General features: G+C 40.9%; 1 protein-coding gene across 4 annotated transcripts in view; it reads right to left on the bottom strand.

Annotated features, from left to right (window-relative positions):
* Gpbp1l1 (GC-rich promoter binding protein 1 like 1) overlaps positions 1 to 21,526 on the bottom strand; it is a 52,443-nt gene that overhangs the window by 1,873 nt on the left and 29,044 nt on the right. For 3 of the 4 annotated variants that reach the window (XM_036178834.1, XM_036178833.1, XM_036178837.1), the window contains exons 4-11: positions 20,427 to 20,556; positions 19,599 to 19,885; positions 15,330 to 15,402; positions 10,233 to 10,426; positions 4,543 to 4,683; positions 3,096 to 3,254; positions 1,437 to 1,561; positions 399 to 501 (exon numbers count right to left, since the gene is read on the bottom strand). In XM_036178834.1, coding sequence (XP_036034727.1) covers positions 399 to 501; positions 1,437 to 1,561; positions 3,096 to 3,254; positions 4,543 to 4,683; positions 10,233 to 10,426; positions 15,330 to 15,402; positions 19,599 to 19,885; positions 20,427 to 20,556 — 1,212 coding nt within the window. The remainder of the gene's footprint in view (positions 1 to 398; positions 502 to 1,436; positions 1,562 to 3,095; positions 3,255 to 4,542; positions 4,684 to 10,232; positions 10,427 to 15,329; positions 15,403 to 19,598; positions 19,886 to 20,426; positions 20,557 to 21,526) is intronic. The other variant, XM_036178838.1, reaches the window with a different exon arrangement.

The raw sequence follows: 21,526 nt of genomic DNA, 5'->3' as shown, positions 1-21,526 counted from the left end.
GCCTGGCCTCTATCTTCTGAGATTCCTACTGTTTATATAATGAGATCCTGTTTTTTGTTTTAATTTTTTTAGTCAATGTTCATTGGTGGTTTGCCTTTATGTAGGTCTGTGTGAAGGTTTCAGATGTCCTGGAACTGCAGTTACAGACAGGTGTGGGCTGCCATGTGGGTGCTGAGAATTGAACCCAGGTCCTCTGGAAGAGACATCAGTGCTCTTCACCGCTGAGCCATCTCTCCAACCCTGTGGAGGTAGCCCTGGATGTCCCGGAACTCAATGTAGATTAGGCTGGAATTAAAAGCCATGCATCATCACCACACATGGTGTCTAAAGACCGGGTAGAAGACTCTTAAGCAGTTAGCTCAATGTCAGAGATGGCTCACTCAGGACTGAGTGCCTACCTGCTCTGTTCTCATGTGGAATTCCTTGAGCTCATCCTCTGTGAGTGGAAGGCAACTCTCATCATTTTCAGGGTATTCCTGCCATCCCATTGCTTTTAATAACCTGGAGGAGCCAAAAAGACAGTAAATGTGATGCTGGTAAGAAGAATTTTGTCTTCTATCTAGTAGATCAAGTTACTCAGTTGTTCATAACTAAATGGAGGCTCTTCATGGTTAAAGGGAAAATGACCTATTAAAAGAGTAGAAACAGAAGATAAGATAGTACAAAAAACAAAACAAAATAAAAACCTTGCTACAAGGAACACTTTCATAGATACAAACGGAGAAGGAGCAAGAATTTAGTCTTTGTTCCTTGTGAACAAACTGCACATCTCTCTTTGCTCTCACATAACCTCAATAAACCCTGAAGTTCATCCAGACCAGTGGTTTTCAACCTGTGGGGTACAACCCCTTTGGTATGTCAAAAGACCCTTTCACAGGGGTCACATATCAGATATCCTGTACATCAGATATTAATATTATGATTCCTAACAGTAGCAAAATTACAGCTATGAAGTATTTACAAAAACAATTTTATGGTTGGGGGTAGCCATAACATGAGGAACTGTATTAAAGGCCCACAGCTTTAGGAAGGCTGAGAACCACAAGCTTCCTGTGAGAAGTACCGCTGTACTTGGCAGGTGCTAAGTGGCTGGAGAAGGCAGATTACTCTACCTATATACAAGGCCTTCAATCAAAACAGTCGGTTCCATATATATGATTACCAGGCTTCTCAAATTCCTTTAAAGAGATTTTACAATAATTGCTGGGTTGGGCCAACAACACATCCATGGAAAATCTCCTCTGCCCTGACTATATCCCTAAAACTAAGTCTGAAATTAAACTTAACAAAAACAAAGGGGATTGTAGAAAAAGGGACAAAATCTGAGAGAATGCCTAGTGGGCAAATGGCTACCTTGGGGCCAGGATTTCATGGTCACATCTCTCTTAAGTTTTAAGTATGTTTAAGGTCTTATACACCATACATGTTATCCTCACCTGTGCTCTGCTTCCAGAGAGTGAGATAGGACCTCCCCTTCTTCTACAATGGGTAGAGAAAGACCGTTCTGAAGACAACCTTGTTCTCCATTTTCCTTTGGTTCTGGCGTATGGCTGCCCTCCATCTGGAATAAGAAAAGGATGAACAGACTTGGTTCAATGATCATTTGTGGCAAGATAAGCAACCCGCAAATCTGAGAAGTTAGAACAGTGTTTCCCAGAGCACATCTCCCCATCAACCAACACAAGCTTTTCTCACTTAAAAACCAAGACTTGCTATGCCAATAAACTAACTGGAGAGTCAAAAGATCCAGGACATGCTATGCTAAAGCTGTGTATGTGTGTGAGCTTCAACACAAAATCCCTGCAGATGAGCAGGAGAGATCTCACACAGGTTTAGTATGGCAGTGACTATTAGAGAAAGCGACAACACATCACACTTAACTAGACTTCAATGAAAACAAGTTTTTCTCTGTTCAAGACACTGCTTAGAAATGATACAGCATGGCAGCATATGCCTGTAATTCTAGTATTGACGAGGCAGAGGCATCAAATCAAGAATTCAAAGCAAGACCCAGCACCACCCCTACAAACACACACACACACACACACACACACACACACACACACACACACACACACACACACACACACAGGAAAAGAGATGGGGAGGAAGTATGTGTGAAAACCTTGCATGATATACTACAAAAAGCACTTAAAATTCAACATTAAGATAATGAATAGGGTTGGGGATTGAGCTCAGTGGTAGAGTGCTTGCTCCTGGGTTCGATCCTCAGCTCAAAAAAAAAAAAAAAGATAATTAATAATTTAATTCAGGAGAGCCCGGGAGTGGGTGCACATTTTTAATCCCAGCACTTGGGACACAGAATGCCTTCACTCTCTAAGCCATCTCACTAGCCCCTCAAGACTACTTTTGGAGAAAAAAGTTAAAAGATAGCAATTATGGCAATCCCCACTTAAGTGTTCCTTCCAATAAAATCATACATAAAAGTATCTAGGCCAGGTTGGGCCAGGTGGTGCACACCTTTGCTTTCAGTGCTCAGGTGGCAGAGGCAGATGGATCCCTAGGAGTTTGAGGCCAATCAGGGATTCACAGTGAGACCCTGTCTCAAACAAACAAACAAACAAACAAACAAACAAACAAAAACAAAAGAGAGACAGAGAGATGGTTCAGTGGGTAAAGACACTTGAAACCAAACCTAATGGTTTGAGTTTGGTGCCTGAAACCTGAAGTAGTTTCTGGCCCTCACTACTGGATTGTAGCACACGGACACACCCATCTGGATTAAAAAAAAAATTATAAAAGAAAGGAAACAAACAAACAAAAAACCACCTTAACTAGCTATTGGTGGTGCATGACTTTAGTCCCAACATTGAGGCAGAAGTAGGTGGATCTCTGAGTTTGAGGCCAGCCTGGTCTACAGAGTAAGTTCCAGGACAGTCAGGACTACATAGAGATTGGGAACCCCCCCCCCACACACACACACAAAAACAAAACAACAACAAAAACCCAAAAAAACATGACAAACAAACAAGAAAACAAAACAAAAAAGGCCCCAAGTATAACAACCAAACCAAACCAAACCAACCAACCAAAAAACCCAAAACATAGTACAACAGAAAAATCCCGACTCTTACCCCCTCTACCTTGTCACAGTCTCTGCTTTCTGAGCAGTCTCCATTTCGTTCATCCTTCAGAGTTTTCAGGAAGTCACTCTTCCTGTCCGTGGTTCGGCGAGTCAATTTGGTCAGGCGAGAGGAGTTGATCTCAATGGGAGGGGTAGTACTGGAGGGACTCTGGGCAAACACCACAAACAGATTGCTCCTAACAGTAAAGGGCAAAAACTAGGAATCCCTGAATCACTTTCTATACCATATTGATTTTGAACTTTTGCTCAAATAAACAGGGCTGGGGATAAGCTCAGTGGTTAAGAACACAGGCCATCCTTCCAAAGGACCCAGGTTCAATTCCTAGAACCAATGAGGCAGCTCACAACATTCTGGAACTCCAGGGATCTGAGACATACATGTAGGCAAGATACCCATATACATAAAACAACAAAAACTCCCCACAAACCAGCTCATTTAAAAACACTATAATACAGACTCCTGATTTATATCATACACCTATTTTAACCCTTCCACAGAAACCAGGGCAGGTCCAATCTTGGTCTACTGAAGCACCTACACCACCCAGTTATTGTGTACTTGACAACTATGAGCATCAGTAAAGAAGCAACTGTCAGATAAGTGTAGTCACAGCAGAAATGGTGTTTGCTGTACACTTCACACAAATCAATGAGAAAGACTAAGGTTTGTTGTGTGTGTGTATGTGTGTGTGTGTGTGTGTGTATAAAGATCTATTATATAGCCCAGGCTGGCCAGGAACTTAAAATAATGCTCTTATCAGGCTATACTAGGATTTAGTCATTTACAACTACATATTGCTCCGAAATGTCAACTTACACAAAATTATTCTTTCACAATTTTTAAGAAATAGTTAGGCTCAGCAGTTCAGAGCACTGGCTGCCCTTCCACAGGACCTGTATTTTGTTCCTAGCACCCATGACAACTTAAAACTGATACCCTCTTATATACATATACATATATATCCAGGTAAAATACTTATATGCATAAAATAAATCACTAAAAAGAAAGAAATTCTAACTTTGGGCTTGGGAATGTGATTCAATGGGCAGAGGGCCCACTTATCCATTAACAAAGCCCTAGACTTGATCCCCAGCACTAAATAAAATTGGGTGTAGTAGTGTATATATACTTGTGAATTGGAGGGATAGGCAGGAGGATCAGATGCTGAAGATTGTCCTCAAAGTCAGTGTGGACTACATAAAATCCTGTCTTCTTAAAAAGAAAAAGAGAGGGCCTGGAGATATGGCTCAGTGGCTTAGGAGCACTGACTGCTCTTCCAGAGAGGACAGTTCCCAGCAACCATATGGCACCTCACAACAGTTCCAAGGGAACTGATACCCATGGCAAAACACCAATGCATATAAAATAAATACATAAAAGAAAAAGGAAAAAGGGCAATATTTGAAAAGGCTGCCCTATAAATATCCTCACTCACCTCTTTGGGAGAGTTCAGAACTATACCAGCAGCTAGTACCACTGGTTTAGTAACAGAAATTGGATTGGTAAAAGCAGATTCCCGGCTAGAGGAAAGGGATCCTGATTTGTGTTCCATTCTGTTAGCTTTCCATGCGTTGGGCTATATGGGAATAAAGAAAAACATCAGTCAAAAGCAGCACACAGTCAGGAGTTTAGCTTGCAAAATCAAAAGAAAGTGATAAATGTTATGTGGGAATATAAATTACCAAGCTTACCTGTCAACATGAATGAAACCTTTCTGAGCTTAGGCAGAGGGGACAGGAAGGCATGAGCTGTGTGTGGGTAGGGTTAACAGCTTTCTTTATGGTGCTGGTTCTCAAAGATTTAATTGCACTAAAAGGAGAATTTCCACTCATTTACAACCCGACCTCTGTAATTTTGTGCGTATGTGTTGTTAAGTTCCACAAAGCACCTCAGAAAAAAATGTACTTTTCTAGAGATTTTGACAGTGACAGGCAAGTTCCATGCTAGGATGTATACTGCACACAGGCCTTGTTTAAATCCAGAGGCCCTTTTTTTGGCTTGGTTTGGGGGAATCTGGCCATGGTCCCAACCATAACAACATAGTATAGCTGGAATACTCCATTATTTTAGCCAATCATACCGTCTGAAGAAATCAAAGAAGATGATACAGGTCAATAGAGAGGATAGAAATAATTGCAAAATTATTCTCCAACAATGAAACATAAGACATTTACATGAAAAAGGAAGAGCCTGCATGAAAAGAATTCCTTCCCATGATGTATTCTTGGATGTGGTTGTCCAGATAACAAAACAGTTTTAGGAAAGAAAACACACTGGACAGCATTATCTACCCCATACCAGGGGGTTGCCATAATGTTACTTTTACTTTTTTTTTTTTTTTTTTTTTTTTTTTTTTAAAAGAAAGGGTTTCTGTGTAGCCCTGGCTGTCCTGGAACTCACTCTGTAGGTCATGCTAGCCTTAAACTCAAGAGATCTGCTTGCTCCTGCCTCCCAAGTGCTGCGATTAAAGGAATGAGTCCCCCCCCCAGCTCTTTCTAAAGTTTTATTTATTTATGAACAGTCTATCAGTATGGATGACTTACATCAGAGAGCATCATATTGTACTAGATGGTTGTGAGCCACTATGTGGTTGCTGGTAATTGAACTAAGGAACTCTGGAAAAGGAGACAGTGCTCTTAACTGCTGAGCCACCTCTCCAGCCCTGCTGCCTGGTTCTTTTTTTAAAGAATTACTTTTATTTGTTTGTGTCTGCACAAAGGTGTTGGATCCACTGCGACTAGAGGGAGTTACAGGTTGTCAATCACCTCCTATGGATGACAGGAACACAACCTGGGTCGTCTGCAAGAGCAACACGTGCTCTTAACCACGAAGCATTCTTGCCAACCCCCCATATTCTTTAATTCTTAAGACAACTACAGATGATGATTATGTTTACTTTTAAAGAATACTGAGGACACTAGAGTTACGCAGTTGGAGTTCAAGAATTAGAAGAAGCCACCATGTCCAATACCTCCTACTTTTTATTATATCATCAGAAAGCAGAAGTGTTTTTCCTCAATCTTTTATTTTGTCTTTTTTTTTTTTTCCAGAGCCGAGGACCAAACTCAGGGCCTTGCGCTTGCTAGATCCCCAACCCAATTTCCCCTAAATCTTATGCTACCATCATTTTACTATCAAATGTGCAATTGCAAGTTAGTGATCAGCTATTGTGGACTCATAGTTGCTAACACTTAGTTTCCTCATATTTGCATTTAATCCATTCTATAAAACAGCTGTTTTACAAATGATAAAACTTTTACCCTTATATTAAACCTTTCAAAATACATTAGAGAATGATATACTGCTTATTACTAAACTTTTCTAAATCTGATTACTTTCCAGTACACATTCATTCTCTACGTTCCTATCAGTTCTTACAATGGGCATAGCCTTCTAGACTCAATATTCTCTTAACTGTTAAAAAATAAGTTTTATTGCTTTTGTATGTATGTGTTCATGTACATGTGCATGTAATTCAGGATAACTAGTGGGAGTCAGTTTTCTCCTTGCACAATATGGGCCTCAGGGATCAAACTCAGGTTCTCAGGCTTGATGGCAAGCGAGTTTACCCACACTCAGCCGGACCATTTTGTTATCACTCAGTTTCAACCGCTCAAATTATGTAAATATGTAAGACCGTCTTTATTCAATCTCTCCATACTGAAAGTCTTTCTTCTCTATTGCTTCCCACATTAATCACTTGCTTTCACTCTGAATATGGCATTTCCTGACTCATTTTGGGGGTAGTTGGCAAATGAATATTTAAGTGGCTCAAAATCAACACTGTGAGCCACCCTGGATCACTCCTCACCTTAACTCAGTGAAGCAGGTTCTCTGAGCTGAACTCAAGTTTGCTGATAGAGTTAGTCCAGCTAGCTAGCTTGCTCAGGAGCCTCTAGAGATCTCCAATTTTTGAGCACTGGAACAATAGGTAGGCTGTTAAGCTTACTTCAACCTACTTGATACAGATTGACTGATCGATTGCTGAGAATATATATGCTGTATCCTTTGGATGAAATATTCTCTTGACATATGTAAAGTACACTTGGGCGATGGGGTAGTTTACCTCTGAGGTTTCTCTGATTTTAACTTGAATAAGCGCTTTAGAGATGAAAGCCTGATATTGAAAAATCACTCTCTTTTCCAGCATTTCTGGAGGACTGTTGTCATCCTCACATCATCATCACCATCATCATCATCATCATCCTCCTCCAGTGTCTCAGAGAGGTTCCTGGAATCTACACCATCTTTTTTCGTGTAGCTAGAAGGTAGGGATGGAGGGATTTTGTGCTCTTTTTGAAAAATCTGCTCCCAATGTGAGTTCTGGGAGTTTGGGAACCACTAACCCAAAGCTTTTGCCTATGAATTCCTTGTACAATGCTTGCTAGAGACTTGCTGCTTTGTTAGGATGCACTAACCTATTCTATGCTATTGAATGTGCATTTATTTGCCATAATTTCTTCTTTAAAAGGATATACATAACTTTAATCTCAGCACTCAAGAGGCAAAGACAGGCAGATCTCAGAGTTCGAGGTCAGCCTGGTCTACAGAGCAAGTTCCAGAGGGCTACATAGAGAAACCTTGTCTCAAAAAAATAAAAATGAAATAAAAAGATGAATCTAAATAGGCATACATAAGCCTAGCATGGTGCTGCACAACTTTAATCCCAGCACTGGGGAGGCAGAGGCAGACAGATGTCTGAGTTTGAGGCCAGCCTGGTCTACAAAGGGACTTCCAGGGCAGCCAAAACTACATAGAGAAACCTTGTCTCAAAAGAACCCAAAAATAAATAAGCAAAAAAAATAAATAAATAAATACACACATGTATAGGTGTATAGACCCATAGACAGACATAGACTCTCTTGTCCTGCTGGGGATCAAATGTCATAAAATAATCTTTTTGATCTTTTCATAAAATCCTTCAAGATGGCCAGAGAAACCTGGTGTGAGGCTGCCGAGCTGGAGGGAGCTTGAGGATCACCAAATCCCACCCTTAGCTGAGAGGACTGGATTGCCTGCATACCAGTCCTGCCAAAGAGCCTTGGCACTTCAAAGGACAAGGAACGGGTTCCCTCCTGACAGCTGTGACTCGAAAGCTGATTCTTCTTGGTTTTCACTGATTAGGTCTAGATCCAGAAAATGTATCTGCTCCCTCAGTTCCAGGAAAGCATTCCTCTGCTGCAAACTGGGGACCATCTCCCCAAAGGCATTGCAAGCTGCATGGTCCCAAAGCCTTTGGCTGTTCCTTATGGGGTCAGTTTTTAGGCACCTAAACAAGACTGGAAGCTGAATGGTGACGTTCATTCATCTTGGCTTCCCCCTGTTCCTAATGACAGTAGTCATGAGGCATGGCCACTACTATTCTGAAAGGGAAGGACAAACTGACGGGAGCTCTGGTGGCTGGAGACAGCTTTCTTCTGGGGCTTGTTCCTCAGAGCATACCGACATGAATCTATCAGGCTCTCTTTGGACAAACTTCTCAACTTCCAGGCAAATTGTCTGTCATCTCCCTTACCCGTTCTGCCCAGAAGCCATAGCTGAGCAATCCTGTCATCTGGATCATTCTTTTCCTGTTTCCATTATGGTGCATTGTCCTGTTTGACATTTCTTCTCACTCACTCCATCCTCTGCTTCCCTTTAGACATTGCCCTCCTGTAGGGCATCGTCCTTAGTCATCTACTTGAGGGGTTCCTTTTGGGATGTGATTTTTGTTTCCTCCCACCCTAATTCGGAGCCAAAGACTGGACCCAAACTTGGTAACAATTAGAAAGTCTTTTTTTGTGGAGTGTATTGCTAACGTATTCTTGAACTTTTTAACAAAGCCCAGACGGGTATTAATGTTTTTCTTTAAGTGTTCTGCCAGTGTGTATGTGCATGAGGGACACAGCTGGTGATAACGCAGGCAAGTAGAGAATCCCCTGGAACTGGAGGACAGAGAGTTGTGAGCTGCCATTCTGGTGCCAGGAACTGAGCCTGGGTCCTAATGTGAGAGCAGCAAGTGCTCTGAACCACTGAGACATCTCTTCAGCTAGGGCTTTAAACTACTGACCCCATTGCCTCCTGGATGTTGGGATTATAGGTATACAAAACCATGTTTGGCTAAGGAATCTTTTTGTTTTTGGAGCTGAGGATGGAACCCAGGGCCAAGTGCTCTACCACTGAGCTAAATCCCCAACCCCAGGAATCTTTATAAATTCTTTACTTTTGTTTTTTGAGACAGGGTTTCTCTGTATAGCCCTGGCTATATTGGGGCTTTGTAGACCAGGCTGGCCTCAAACTAGATCCACCTGCTTCTGCCTCCACCTCCCTAGTGCAGGGATTAAAGGCATGTTTAAACCATTGCCCAGCTTTATTAATTCTTAAGGATGGGTAAAATGTAAAGTGTGCATGCCATGTTGGTAATAAGCACTGTTTATACTGGTATTTACTGTATGCCAGTTAAGTACTTCACAGTGTCAGTTATTCCTCACTGAGATTGAAGATTACCGCCTCTATTGCGTATCTAAAGAAAGAGACAAAAAGCTTAAACCTCCCCCAGGTTACTGTACAAAGAGAGAGCAAAATGAAATTTGTTTGCTGTTAACGTTGCAGCCAGATTATTATATGACTTTCTTCATAAAATTTTTATTTGACTTCATGTGTATGTTGTTTTTGCCTGCATGTATGTCTGTGTACCACATATACCTAGTGCCTGCAGATCCCAGGAACTGAAGCTACAGGTGGTTGTGAGCTACCCCAACTGAGGTGCTCGGGACAAAACAAGGTTCTTCTTGAAGATCAACAAGGGCTGGAGAAATGGCTACTCTCCCGAGGTCCTGAGTCCAATTCTCAGCAACCACATGGGGGCTCACAACCATCTGTAATGAGATCTGGAGCCCTCTTCTGGCCTGCAGACATACTTGCAAGCAGAACAATGTATATATAATAAATAAATTAAAAAAAAAAAAAAAAGGAAATAATAGGAAACAAGCTTAATAAATGAAGGTAGTGAGTTGGCACTGGCAGACTCTGGCAATTTGAGTATAGTTCTATACATGTCACAGGCACTGAATAATTTGTCCGAAAATACAAATATATTAAATGGTGTATGACTTATCAAACCTGTTTTTCAAAGTTCCTATATACCTTAGAGGGAGGTGGTGCAGGCTTAGGAACCAAGTTCTTATATACACTTGGGACCATGGTTGACACTTTGTTCCCATTTGCATGGTGGGACCCTGATGAGGTGAATGCAGCAGAGAAGGCAGCAGCAGGATCCTCTTTGGAAACTTTTTTGATGACTAGCATCTTTGAGGGTTGCTTGGCACTAGGTGGATTTTCTGTGAAATATAAGAGTGGAGACACAAAAGAATGTCACCTTTGATAATTAACACAAAACAGTTTAAACTATAGCCTTACCTTCGACATAGGTGATGAAGCTGAAACGAAGGGACAAAGATGACCTCGTGTTTATTTAACAAATACCCTGAAAAATGATACCAGGGGCGGGGAGGTAGTCCAGTTGTTGAAGTGCTTACCATGCAAGCATGAGTATAGGAGCTTAATCACCAGAATCCAAGTTTAAAAAATAAAGCAAAACAGAAATCAGTACACATGCTTGTAATCTTAGCATTGGAGAGACAGGTGAATCCCTGGGATTCTCTGGCTTGCCAGCCTAGCATACTAGGCCAATGAGGCAGTGTTCCAAAAACAAGGTATATGGCTCATGAAGAACTGCTGTGGATATCGCTCTGTGTAAATAAAGTTCTGATTGGCCAGTGGCCAGGCAGGAAGTATAGGCGGGACAAGAGAGAAGAAAGAGAATTCTGGGATGTAGAAGGCTGGGGAGAGACACCGCCAGCCGCCGCCATGAGAAGCAACATGTAAAGACACTGGTAAGCCACGAGCCATGTGGCAAAGTATAGATTAACAGAAATGGGTTAATTTAAGATAGAAGAAGCAGACAACAAGCAGCCTGCCACGGCCATACAGTTTGTAAGCAATATAAGTTTCTGTGTGCTTTCTTGGTTGGGTCTGAGCGACTGTGGGACTGGCGGGTAAGAGAGATTTGTCCTGACTGTGAGCCAGGCAGGAAAACTCTAACTACAATTGGCGTCCAACGTGTTGGCAAGAGTTTCCACCTAAAACCTGAGAAAAAAGATTCTAAGACGGAGCTAAAAACAGCTTCCTAGTTGTCTTTCTTAAGTTAGCGGCAGCCTGCCATTTTGAGCTTCTATGGCGGGTTCCTGGCGTGTGCGTCTGATCTGCGTGTGGCGGGAATGAGGAGTCTACAAGTGGCACTTTACTCTGCTGCGTGGTGGATTTAGCCTTTGCTATTTAAAAAAAAAAAAAAATTCTGGGCTATGCACTGCTTTGACAGAACTGCTTCTGATAGTTGATGGTACACATGGCTCCAGACGCAGAGCTTGCTGTAAACTGTACCACCGCCATGTTGGGAAGCTGAGGTGGGCGGAGTCAGCAGCCACAGCGGCGTTTCAGTCTTACAAAGATGGATATTACACAGAGAATCTGGTTTATGTTGTCTTTGGGATTTTTAACTATAAAAAAAGATTTAATTGTAAAAGCTGTTGAGTTAAACAAATATGTGAATTTTAAAGGTACTTTGACTTCAAAATTTGGATATAAGGATATGTTGCTTTGAAAAAGAGTCTCTGCTTTTGTTTCCACAGAAAGCCAGAGGCTATGGATTTGTTCCAGATTAAGATATATCAGGTTTGATCAGCCAAGACCACCTGAAAGGTCTCCGATGACACCATGGCCCAGATGATCCAACATCCAGAATGGTTTCAAGGCAACTGGCTCAGAGGTTCACCCTAATGGACTACTCCATAATCCTAAAATTTTCTTTGTGTCCCCATAAGATACAGCGCCCCCGTCCAGCAGGAAGTAGTAAGAGAAACTACGCCCACATTCCCAAAATTATCAAGCTGGCTTTGGAGATGGAATTGGCTCACTCCTTCTCTAAACCCAGACATATTGCTAAAAGAAATGGTTAAGAGATTCTTGTGTCCCAAATCAGAAGAGCCCTCTGGTGTGGGACAGAGAAAAACCAATATTTTTCTTTAAAGCAGGTTAATTATAAATGAGATCTCTTTCTAAAGAAGAAAGGGGGATATGATATAGATACAATAGGATAAAAGGGTAGATTAAGGAACTTACTTTTAAAGAGCAACAACTTGTTTAAAATGTCTTACACTGGTATAGATTTTAGTCTATTGATACAAACTTAGTTAATTTTGTTATACTATGTATATATTTCTACTCGTGTTTAAGGTATTATGTTTGTATAGCTCATTTAAAATTGTAATGGATAATTAAAAATAGATTAATAATTAATCATCTAGGATAATCATACTTGTAGCCATGTTAGTTAAGTCTTCTAGGTAGACACAGAGATATTTCAGATAGATAGGTAATCTTCAAATACTTCAAAGACCTTCAGAATATGGCATTTAAAATGTTTTAAAAATTTAGACTTTCTGGACAGTGAGACATGTCTGCTCCTGGCAGCACCAATTTACTTCAGAGAGGAGAATGGGCATTGAAGACACTTCATATCTTATCTTTACCTTGGCAAAAATAGCCATTTGGGCAAGAAACTGTTCTTGCCTGGACTGCTTGATCGACTGGACATGCAGGACCCATAGAAAGGTGACCACTAAACTTTGCTTGACAAAATGGTCCTTCAGGTTCCTGCTTCACAGAGGAAACTGCCAGACATTCTACAGGACATTGAGAGAAGTGACCAAGAGACTCTAGCCCTATGGGCTGAAGACAAATGCCCCAACTTTACAAGGAACATTAGGTGACTGTCCAGGCTGCCAGCTGTCTCTGTCTACCCTGCAAGACTCCCGAAAGTTGCTTGCATCCTTCTCCCGGTTCTCAGGTTATATTATATCCTTCTGAGGTCTTTGATGTGGTTGAAGACTAGATAGTTATAATTTTCTCAGTTATGATAAAAGATAAGTTAGATATAAAACCTTGGACTCACAAATATAAGATAGATAGGATATCTTCTTTCATATTGTAACTGTAATTCTTGCTTGATAATTGTTTTGTTATATGTAATTTTACTATGTAAAAGTTAAAACCTCCCTTAAAAAAAAAAGAAAAGGGGAAGTGCTGTGGATATCGCTCTGTGTAAATAAAATTCTGGTTGGCCAGTGGCCAGTCAGGAAGTATAGGCGGGACAAGAGAGAAGAGAATTCTGGGAAGTAGAAGGCTGGGGAGAGACACTGCCAGCCGCCGCCATGAGAAGCAACATGTAAAGACACCGGTAAGCCACAAGCCATGTGGCAAAGTATAGATAAGCAGAAATGGGTTAATTTAAGATAGAAAAAGTAGACAACAAGCAGCCTGCCACGGCCATACAGTTTGTAAGCAATATAAGTTTCTGTGTGCTTTCTTGGTTGGGTCTGAGCGACTGTGGGACTGGCGGGTAAGAGAGATTTGTCCTGACTGTGAGCCAGGCAGGAAAACTCTAACTACAAAGAACATCACCCAAGGTTGACCAGGTCTTGCCTTTGTATGTGCATGCATGTGCTCAGGTCCCCCAGGAAAAAAATAATAAAAATTTTCAAAATTTATTTTAAAAATTTATTTAAGATGCATGAGTGTTTTGTCTGCATAGCGCATGCATGCCTAGTACCCGTGGAGCCCAGAAGAGGATGCCAGATACCCTGGTGTTACAGATGATTGTGAGCTGCCAGATGGGTGCTGGGAATCAAACCCTGGACATTTATAAGAGCAGCCAGTATTATTAAACACTCAACCATCTCTCCAGCCCCTCAATTTATAGCCAAGGTCCCACTATGTAGCTTTTAAAGGCCTGGAAACTAACTATGTAGTCTTCAAACTCAGAGACCCAGTTGTCTTTGTTTCCCAAGTGCTTAAATGAAAGGTCTACCCATTACTCTTTTTTTATTCTTTAAAATAACGTTTATTAACTGTACAGAAAAAGGCAGCACATGAATCACTAAGTTTATAAACCAGTCTTGAATCAGAAAGATTAGCAGTCTAATCCTTAGAAGGGTTTAGCTTGTTAAACAGATAGGATGATCAGTCAGGTACAACCAATTAAGAATGTAAGCTAGTCATGAAGGCAGAGGTAGGTGGATCTCTGTGGTGGAGCATACTCTTAATTTAGAGGCAGAGGCAGGTGCATCTTGTTGATTTCAAGGCCCAGAAGGGCCACACAGTGAAACCCAGTCTCAAAAAAAACACCACTAACAAAAATTATGAGAACCAATGAGATGGCTCAGTACATACTGCTCTAGCAGAAGATCCGAGTTCAGTTCATTCGACCCCGGTCACCTATAATTCTAGTTCCAGGGGAGTCTAACATCCTCATCTGGACTTCCCAGGCCACCTGAATACAGACACACAAGACCACACCTCTCTCCTAAAAATAAACAAATCTTTAAATTCCCAAACAAGCCAGGTGGTGGTGGTGGTGTCTCGTGCCTTTAATCCCAGCATTCCGGAGGTGGATCTCTGAGTTTGAGGCCAGCCTGGTCTATAGAGGGAGATATAGGACAGGCACCAAAACTACAGAGAAACCCTGTTTGGAAAAAAACAAAACAAAACAAAAAGCACAACACACCCACACCCACACCCACCCACCCTCAAACAAATCAAGCTAAAACTACCAGAAAAGCCACCGAACAACAAAAACCAAACAAAACAAAAAGTACCACACACACACACACACACACACACACACACACACACACCCTCCTAAACAAACAAATCACGCTAAAACTACCAGAAAAGCCACCGAACAACAAAAACCCAAGTCTCAATCAGGATACAACAAGCTTTCAATGATTACACAATTATTATGCTTGGATGGTTTATAGAGATAGACTATTCTCTTTGTGAATGCTTAGTGAAGAGCTAACAGGTGCTAGCTACCCTAGGCAAAAAGATGAGAAACAAGAACTAAATTAACAACAACAACAAAACAAAACAAAAAAAAGGAGGAAGAATATTTATTTCTCTACTCAGAATAAGAATTTCAGGTCTGAAGAGAGAGGTTAAGAGCCTGGCTGCTCTTCCAGAGCTCCTGATTTCAATTCCCAACAACCACATGGTGGCTCACAACCATCTTTGATGAGATCTGGTGCCCTCTTCTGGTGAAGGCATGCATGCAAACAGAACACAATAGATAAATCATAAAAAATAAAATAAACCTATGCTTTTAAGATGGCAAAATCTACCTACCCCACACTCCAGAAGGGGTCCCAATAGGTCTGCATGGCTGATTCTGTTTGCCAGCTTCTGGATTCAAAGAAGGCTAGATTAAAAAAAAAAGGGGGGGGGGGTTATGAGTGGTTGATAGATACAGAAAGCTCATCACTTTGGAATTTTCTGCAAAGTAGCCGTCACCAAAGAAGCTACCAAAAAATTATAAATTATCAGCTCCAACTAAGTTAACAGTATATTAAAAAAGTAAATTATGTTGAAATCTGAAATCAATACACTATGTTACTTGTAGCTTGAGTTTTATTTCCTTTGTCATAGGATTTCTTATACACATAGACATATATAAAGCACAGATATGCAGTTTGTGCATCGTTCTATAGAGTAGATAGGCACAAGGAAGAGGCATAGCAAGCCACAGAACAAGAATGTGGGTTATTTTCCTCAGATTCAAGGAGAGTAATGTAGTCAGTGAAATGCTTAATTATGGTGATATTTTATCTGTGCACCCCATTAAAGCTTACCTGGAGATCAGAGGAAAAAGTCAGCCATTATATTAAATATAGAGGTCAGGCAGTGGAAGCACATGCCTTTAACCCTAGCATTCGGAGGCAGAGAGCCATCCTGTGAGTTCAAGGACACACTGGGAACAGAGCCAGGCATGGTAGCACACACCTTTAATCTCAGCACTAGTTAACCATAGAGGTCTGTACAGACAGACAGGAAGTGATAGAGCTGAGCAGAAAGAGGAAGTGATGTAGCTGGGTGAAGAGAGGAAGTAAGATGACAGGGCACAGAAAGGTATATAGGCATGACTATACAGAAGTAGCTCTCTGGAGGCTGAGGAGATAATAAGGAGTGATTGTCTGTGTCTTGTCCTATTCCTCTGATCTCTCAGTTTTCACCCCAACATCTGGCTCCTGGTTTTTTATTAATTAAGACTGTTTAGCATTTCATCTTAGACAGTACTCAATGAAGTTGTAAGATGGCATTAGAATAAGAGAGAGCCACATTCCAGGGTTGTACAAGGAATAAAGGCAATTAAAATAGCCCTTGTCCTCACATTACAAAGATAAAACTAAAAACATGTAAGTGTCATAAAAGGTACTACTATGATAAAAAAATTCACACTGGGGAAGGACTACTGAGAGGTGGGGATAGATCCTTGGCAGAGAAATGACAAGTTCAACTACAGGTGATGACAGTATGATTTCAAGAACTGAAAGCTCCCTGGGCGGTGGTGGCGCACACCTTTAATCCCAGCACTCGGGAGGTAGAGCCAGGTGGATCTCTGTGAGTTTGAGGCCAGCCTGGGCTACTAAGTGAGTTCCAGGAAAAGGCGCAAAGCTACACAGAGAAAGCCTGTCTGGAAAAAAAACCAACCAAACAAAAAAAGAACTGAAAGCTCAGTAAGTACATCAAACCAAGTTTAGCACAGACTTAATTAACTGTATAGAGGATAGAAAGGATCAAACACAGTGGTGTCCAGAGTAGAAAAGGTTAAAAACAATAGAAACAGTTAAAAAAGATTAAACACAGGGCATGGTGGAAGACACCTTTAATCCCTACATGGGGGAAGCATAGGCAGGCTTCCTCTGTGTGAGTTCAAGGACAGCTTGGTCTCTAGTGAGTTTCAGGCCAGCCAGAGTCACACAATGAAACGCCATCTCAAACAAACAGATTTTAAAGTTATTTATGTAGATGTTAGTATGCTTAACTACAGAGCCATGCCACTAGCCCCTAGGAATGTGTTCTTAAACTGTATTCTATCTATAGTTATCAGATGCCGTCCTTATTTATCCAGGATCTCATCGCACTGATTTAACTTTTTGTGTGTGTGTGTGCTTTTTTTGTTTTGTTTTGTTTTGTTTTGTTTTTTTTTTGAGACAGGGTTTCTCTGTGTAGCTTTGCGCCTTTCCTGGAACTCACTTGGTAGCCCTTTCCTGGAACTCACAGAGATCTGCCTGGCTCTGTCTCCCGAGTGCTGGGATTAAAGGCATACGCCACCACTGCCCAGACTTGATTTAACTTTTAATTACATGTTTATGTGTGAATCTTTGTACCTGAAGTAAATGGGGGGGGGGGGGGGAAATGTGAGTGCGGTGAACAACATGAGCTAGGATTAGAGGTTTGGGCTACCACCATCAGGTTGATACTGTGTTTTGTTTGTTTGTTTGTTTGTTTGTTTTAAATATAGTTTAAGAATGAGATAGGCAACTGGGTTACAAAGATGGATCAACAGGAAAAAGAGCCGGTACAAATGTGATGTATAAATCCCAATACTCCAAAAGAACTAAAAAAGTTCCCTTCTGATCTTTACATGCTGGTGTGGCACATCACTCAAACACAAAAATAAATGTATAAACAGATAATTAGTTAATAGGCAAAAGTTCTTTTAACTACCACTCATTAAAAGAAGTACATTACTGACTAAACCAGGAACACTTCCTAAGTTTCACCTCTACCCAAATCCTTCTCTTCTAAAAATAAGTACCTAGAGTTAAGGAATCATCTCTTTTCTTTTACTTCCCAGGTGTGCATCCATGAACATTTTCTCTAAGTTAAAGTTTACATTCTTGTTCCTATGAAGGAAGTACAATTATGAACTCATGGATCTAACTATACTTAATGTAATGTAAATAATTACAGTTATCTTTAAAAATTTCAGATAACCCATTTTTGGCCAGTGAAAACTTCTTTGATCTTTTATTCATTTATGTATTTTGGTTTTATTTCAGACATGTTTTCTCTGTGTAGCCTTGCCTGTTCTGGAACTTACTCTGTAGACCATGAACTCAAGAGATCCACCTGCTTCTGCCTCCCAAGTGTTGGGATTAAAAGTGTTCAACACCACACCCAGTTTTTTGGTTGTTTTTTTTTTTTTTTTGGATTGTATGTATGCTTGTGTGCTTGTATAGGCCAGATGTCTTAGATCCTCCTGGAGTTGGACTTAACGGTATGCTGTGAACCACTTGATGTAGGGGCTAGAAAACTGAACTCAGGTCCTTTGTAAGAGAAGTACCTTCTCTTAAATGCTGAGCCATCTCTCTCCCTTCATCCACTTTTTTTTACATTCTTATCTTACATGTGAATATTTGTGCATGTATGTAAGGACATGTACCACTCAGTGTATATGCAGTTCAGGAGACTAACAACCTGTTAGTCACTTCTCTTCTATGGCACAGACCCTAGGGATTGACTCAGCTAGGTAGGCTTGGTGGCAGGCAACTTTATCCATGGAGTCAGCAAACTGGCCCATAATCTTTTTGATAGAGTCCTGGTAGCCTTTAATCCTTTCCTATGTAGAATAATTAAATACTTCATCTTACAAATACCTAGTTCACATATGTATTTCAAGATCACAATCTAGGTACTAGCTTGTTCACTGATATGGCAACTTGATTTCTGTTTTTATAGGAACATCCAAATTTAAAGACAAATACTTAATAATTTACTGAAATTTCCAATCCAGTTAAAGTTGGGTTCAAGAGTGGATTTTGGGTTTTATTTTTACTTTAATAGGTTTCTTTGTCTGCATGTATGTCTGTGTTGCACATGATGCCTGTGGAGGCCAGAAAAGTGTGTTGAATATTCTGGAACTGGAGTTACAGATGGTTGTGAGCTGCCAGTAAGTCCTGAGAACCCAACTGAATCCTCTGCAATAGCTGCCAATGCTCCTAATCATGGAGCCATCTCTCCAGCCCTAGCTTAAAGCAGGCTGGCCTTGAACTCAGAGATCCACCTGCCTCTGTCTACTGAGTGCTGGGATTAAAGGCGTGTGTCATCATGCACGCCAGATTTTATGTGGATGGATATTTTACCTGAATGTATATCTGCATAGTGACCAAGGAAGTCATAAAGAGTGTTTATCTCTGGAACTGGGGGGTTAGGATAATTGTGAGCCACCATGAAGGTGCTGGGAACCAAACCTAGATCCTCTGTGAGAGCAAGTTTTCTTTTCTTCTTTTTCTTTTTTCTTTTCTTTTCTTTTCTTTTTTTTTTTTGAGATAAGGTTTTGCTGTGTAGCTTTGGCTGTCCAGCAAATCACTCTGTAGACCATGTTGGCCTTAAATTCAGAGATCCACCTGCCTCTGCCTCCCAAATGTAGGATTAAAGGTGTTTGTTACAACATCTGGCTTATTTTCTTTAATCCCAGAACTCTGGAGGCAAGGGCAGGTGGATCTCTATGAGTTGAAAGTCAGCTTGGTCTACAAAGTGAGACTGTCACAAATAGAGATAATAGGATCCTCTATTTGCTTTCAACTATGCATTTAAAAGCTTCATACTTACAAAGTCTTCCTCTTCAAACTGCAACTTTTCTACTTTATCCTCTTTTTTTTCTTCCCTAATCTCTGTTGGTGGTTTTTCTTGAAAGGTACAGCCTTTCCGGGAGTGGAAGCTGCCATTCCAGTGTCGGTGGCTTCCGGTGCTACTTCCACTTCGTTGGCTTAGGCCATCATGACCTCGGGAAGAGCCATGCCAACCAGATAGATTCCCTGTGGTTCCAGAATATGTTCCCTTAGAGACACCAGAGTCCACAGAATCATGGCGGAATAAAGAGGGTTGGTGCCAAGAATCTAAAATAGCAAGGAAAAGTAAGGTATTAGTTGTCTATTTCCTATAAATTCAGAAATAACTCAGCCAGATGCTTCCTGCTTTGGTCAAAGTTACTTTCAAAAGTACTTCAGGAAACCTTTTAAATAAGAAGTCCACACAAAGAAACCATTAAGTGCACTTTTCTTCATGAGGCAATGTCCCAGCCTCATGGTGCTGGAGATCAAACTGTGTTAAGTGCACATACCATGAGCAAAATTCCCAGCCCTTCTAAATAGTTCTTTGACTGAAAAAATGATCCATGAAAATGTGCTAGGTGCAGAAACCAGGTAATGACTATCTCTAGATGATGGACATATAACCAACCTGAGTTTGGCCAAAACAGCAGTTTGTTGTTTTTGTTTTGGTCTTTTTGAGACAAGGTCTCACTATTTAACCTTGTCTGTCTTAGAACTAGGCAGACTTGGCTGGCCTAGAACTCACAGAGATCACTGTCTCTTGAGAGCTGGCCACCATGCCTGGATCTAGGTAGTAGTATGGTCACAACAGCTGGAAATGACTCACCTCCTGTAGTCCGTAGAGGTCCATTGTTAAAAAAGCCATCAGAAGAATTATGTCGACGACGGCTTACTCCAAATCTACCTTCTCCTCGGGGTAGGTGCTCTCCGTGTTTGTCTACGGTGGCTGTTGATGACTAACATTATAAAATGTAGAGAGGCAGGGATTTAGTTTTTGTTTTTTTTTTTTTCAGTATATTATTGTGTTCTAAATCAGGCATTATAAACAGCCCATTTGTGGTAGAACAGTATCAGCATGAAGAAGACTGAGACATGACAGCCATGAATTCAAGGTCAACTACCTAGGGAGACCTTGCCTCAAACAAACCAGTTACAACAATTTCTGTTCTATGAGTCAGGGTCTCATGCTCTAACCCAAATGGCCTAGAATGTACTATGCAGCCCAGGTTTGCATCAGACTTACGGCAATGCTACTGCTTTGGCTTCTAGAGTACTGGGAGACAGCCATGATATGTACCACTCCTGCATTACCATGGTCTTAAGATACTTCTTTCTAAATATTATTCTTTAAAAAAAAAAAAAAAGATTTACTTATTATGTATACAGCACGTATGACTACAGGCCAGAAGAAGGCACCAGATCTCATTACAGATGGTTGTGAGCCACCATGTGGCTGCTGGGAATTGAACTCAAGACCTCTGGAAGAACAGTCAGTGCTATTAACCTCTGAGCCATCTCTCTAGCCCCTAAATATTACTTCGTATTTGTGGCATTACTATAATTTTAGTATTAGCTTTATTTAATTTTATTTGTACATGAGGGAAAACTCTCACTGAACCTGGAGTTCACTGATTCAGCTAGTTGAGCTTGCCTGAGGGATCCTGTTTCTATTTTCCTAGTACTGGAATTGACATTAGAATTATTGGCAGAAGGCTATACATGCCTAGATCCTAGTGCATCAAACACTTTATAAAGTGAGCCTTCTCCCCAGCTTTCTAGACATCCTTTACCTGTAAGTGGTACTGATGGTTGATTTCAGCTGTCAGCTTTACTAGACTATGGGATCACTAGGAAAAGCATATCTTGAATATGATTACAAGTGGTTTCCAGGGAAAGGTTAGTGAACTGAGCTGAAAAGATCCAGTG

The sequence above is a fragment of the Onychomys torridus genome, chromosome 2, assembly GCF_903995425.1.
Source record: "Onychomys torridus chromosome 2, mOncTor1.1, whole genome shotgun sequence".
NCBI classification, from domain to species: Eukaryota; Metazoa; Chordata; class Mammalia; order Rodentia; family Cricetidae; genus Onychomys; species Onychomys torridus.
Note: the sequence above shows the minus strand (reverse complement) of the source record. Positions and strands in the feature narration are given on the sequence as shown.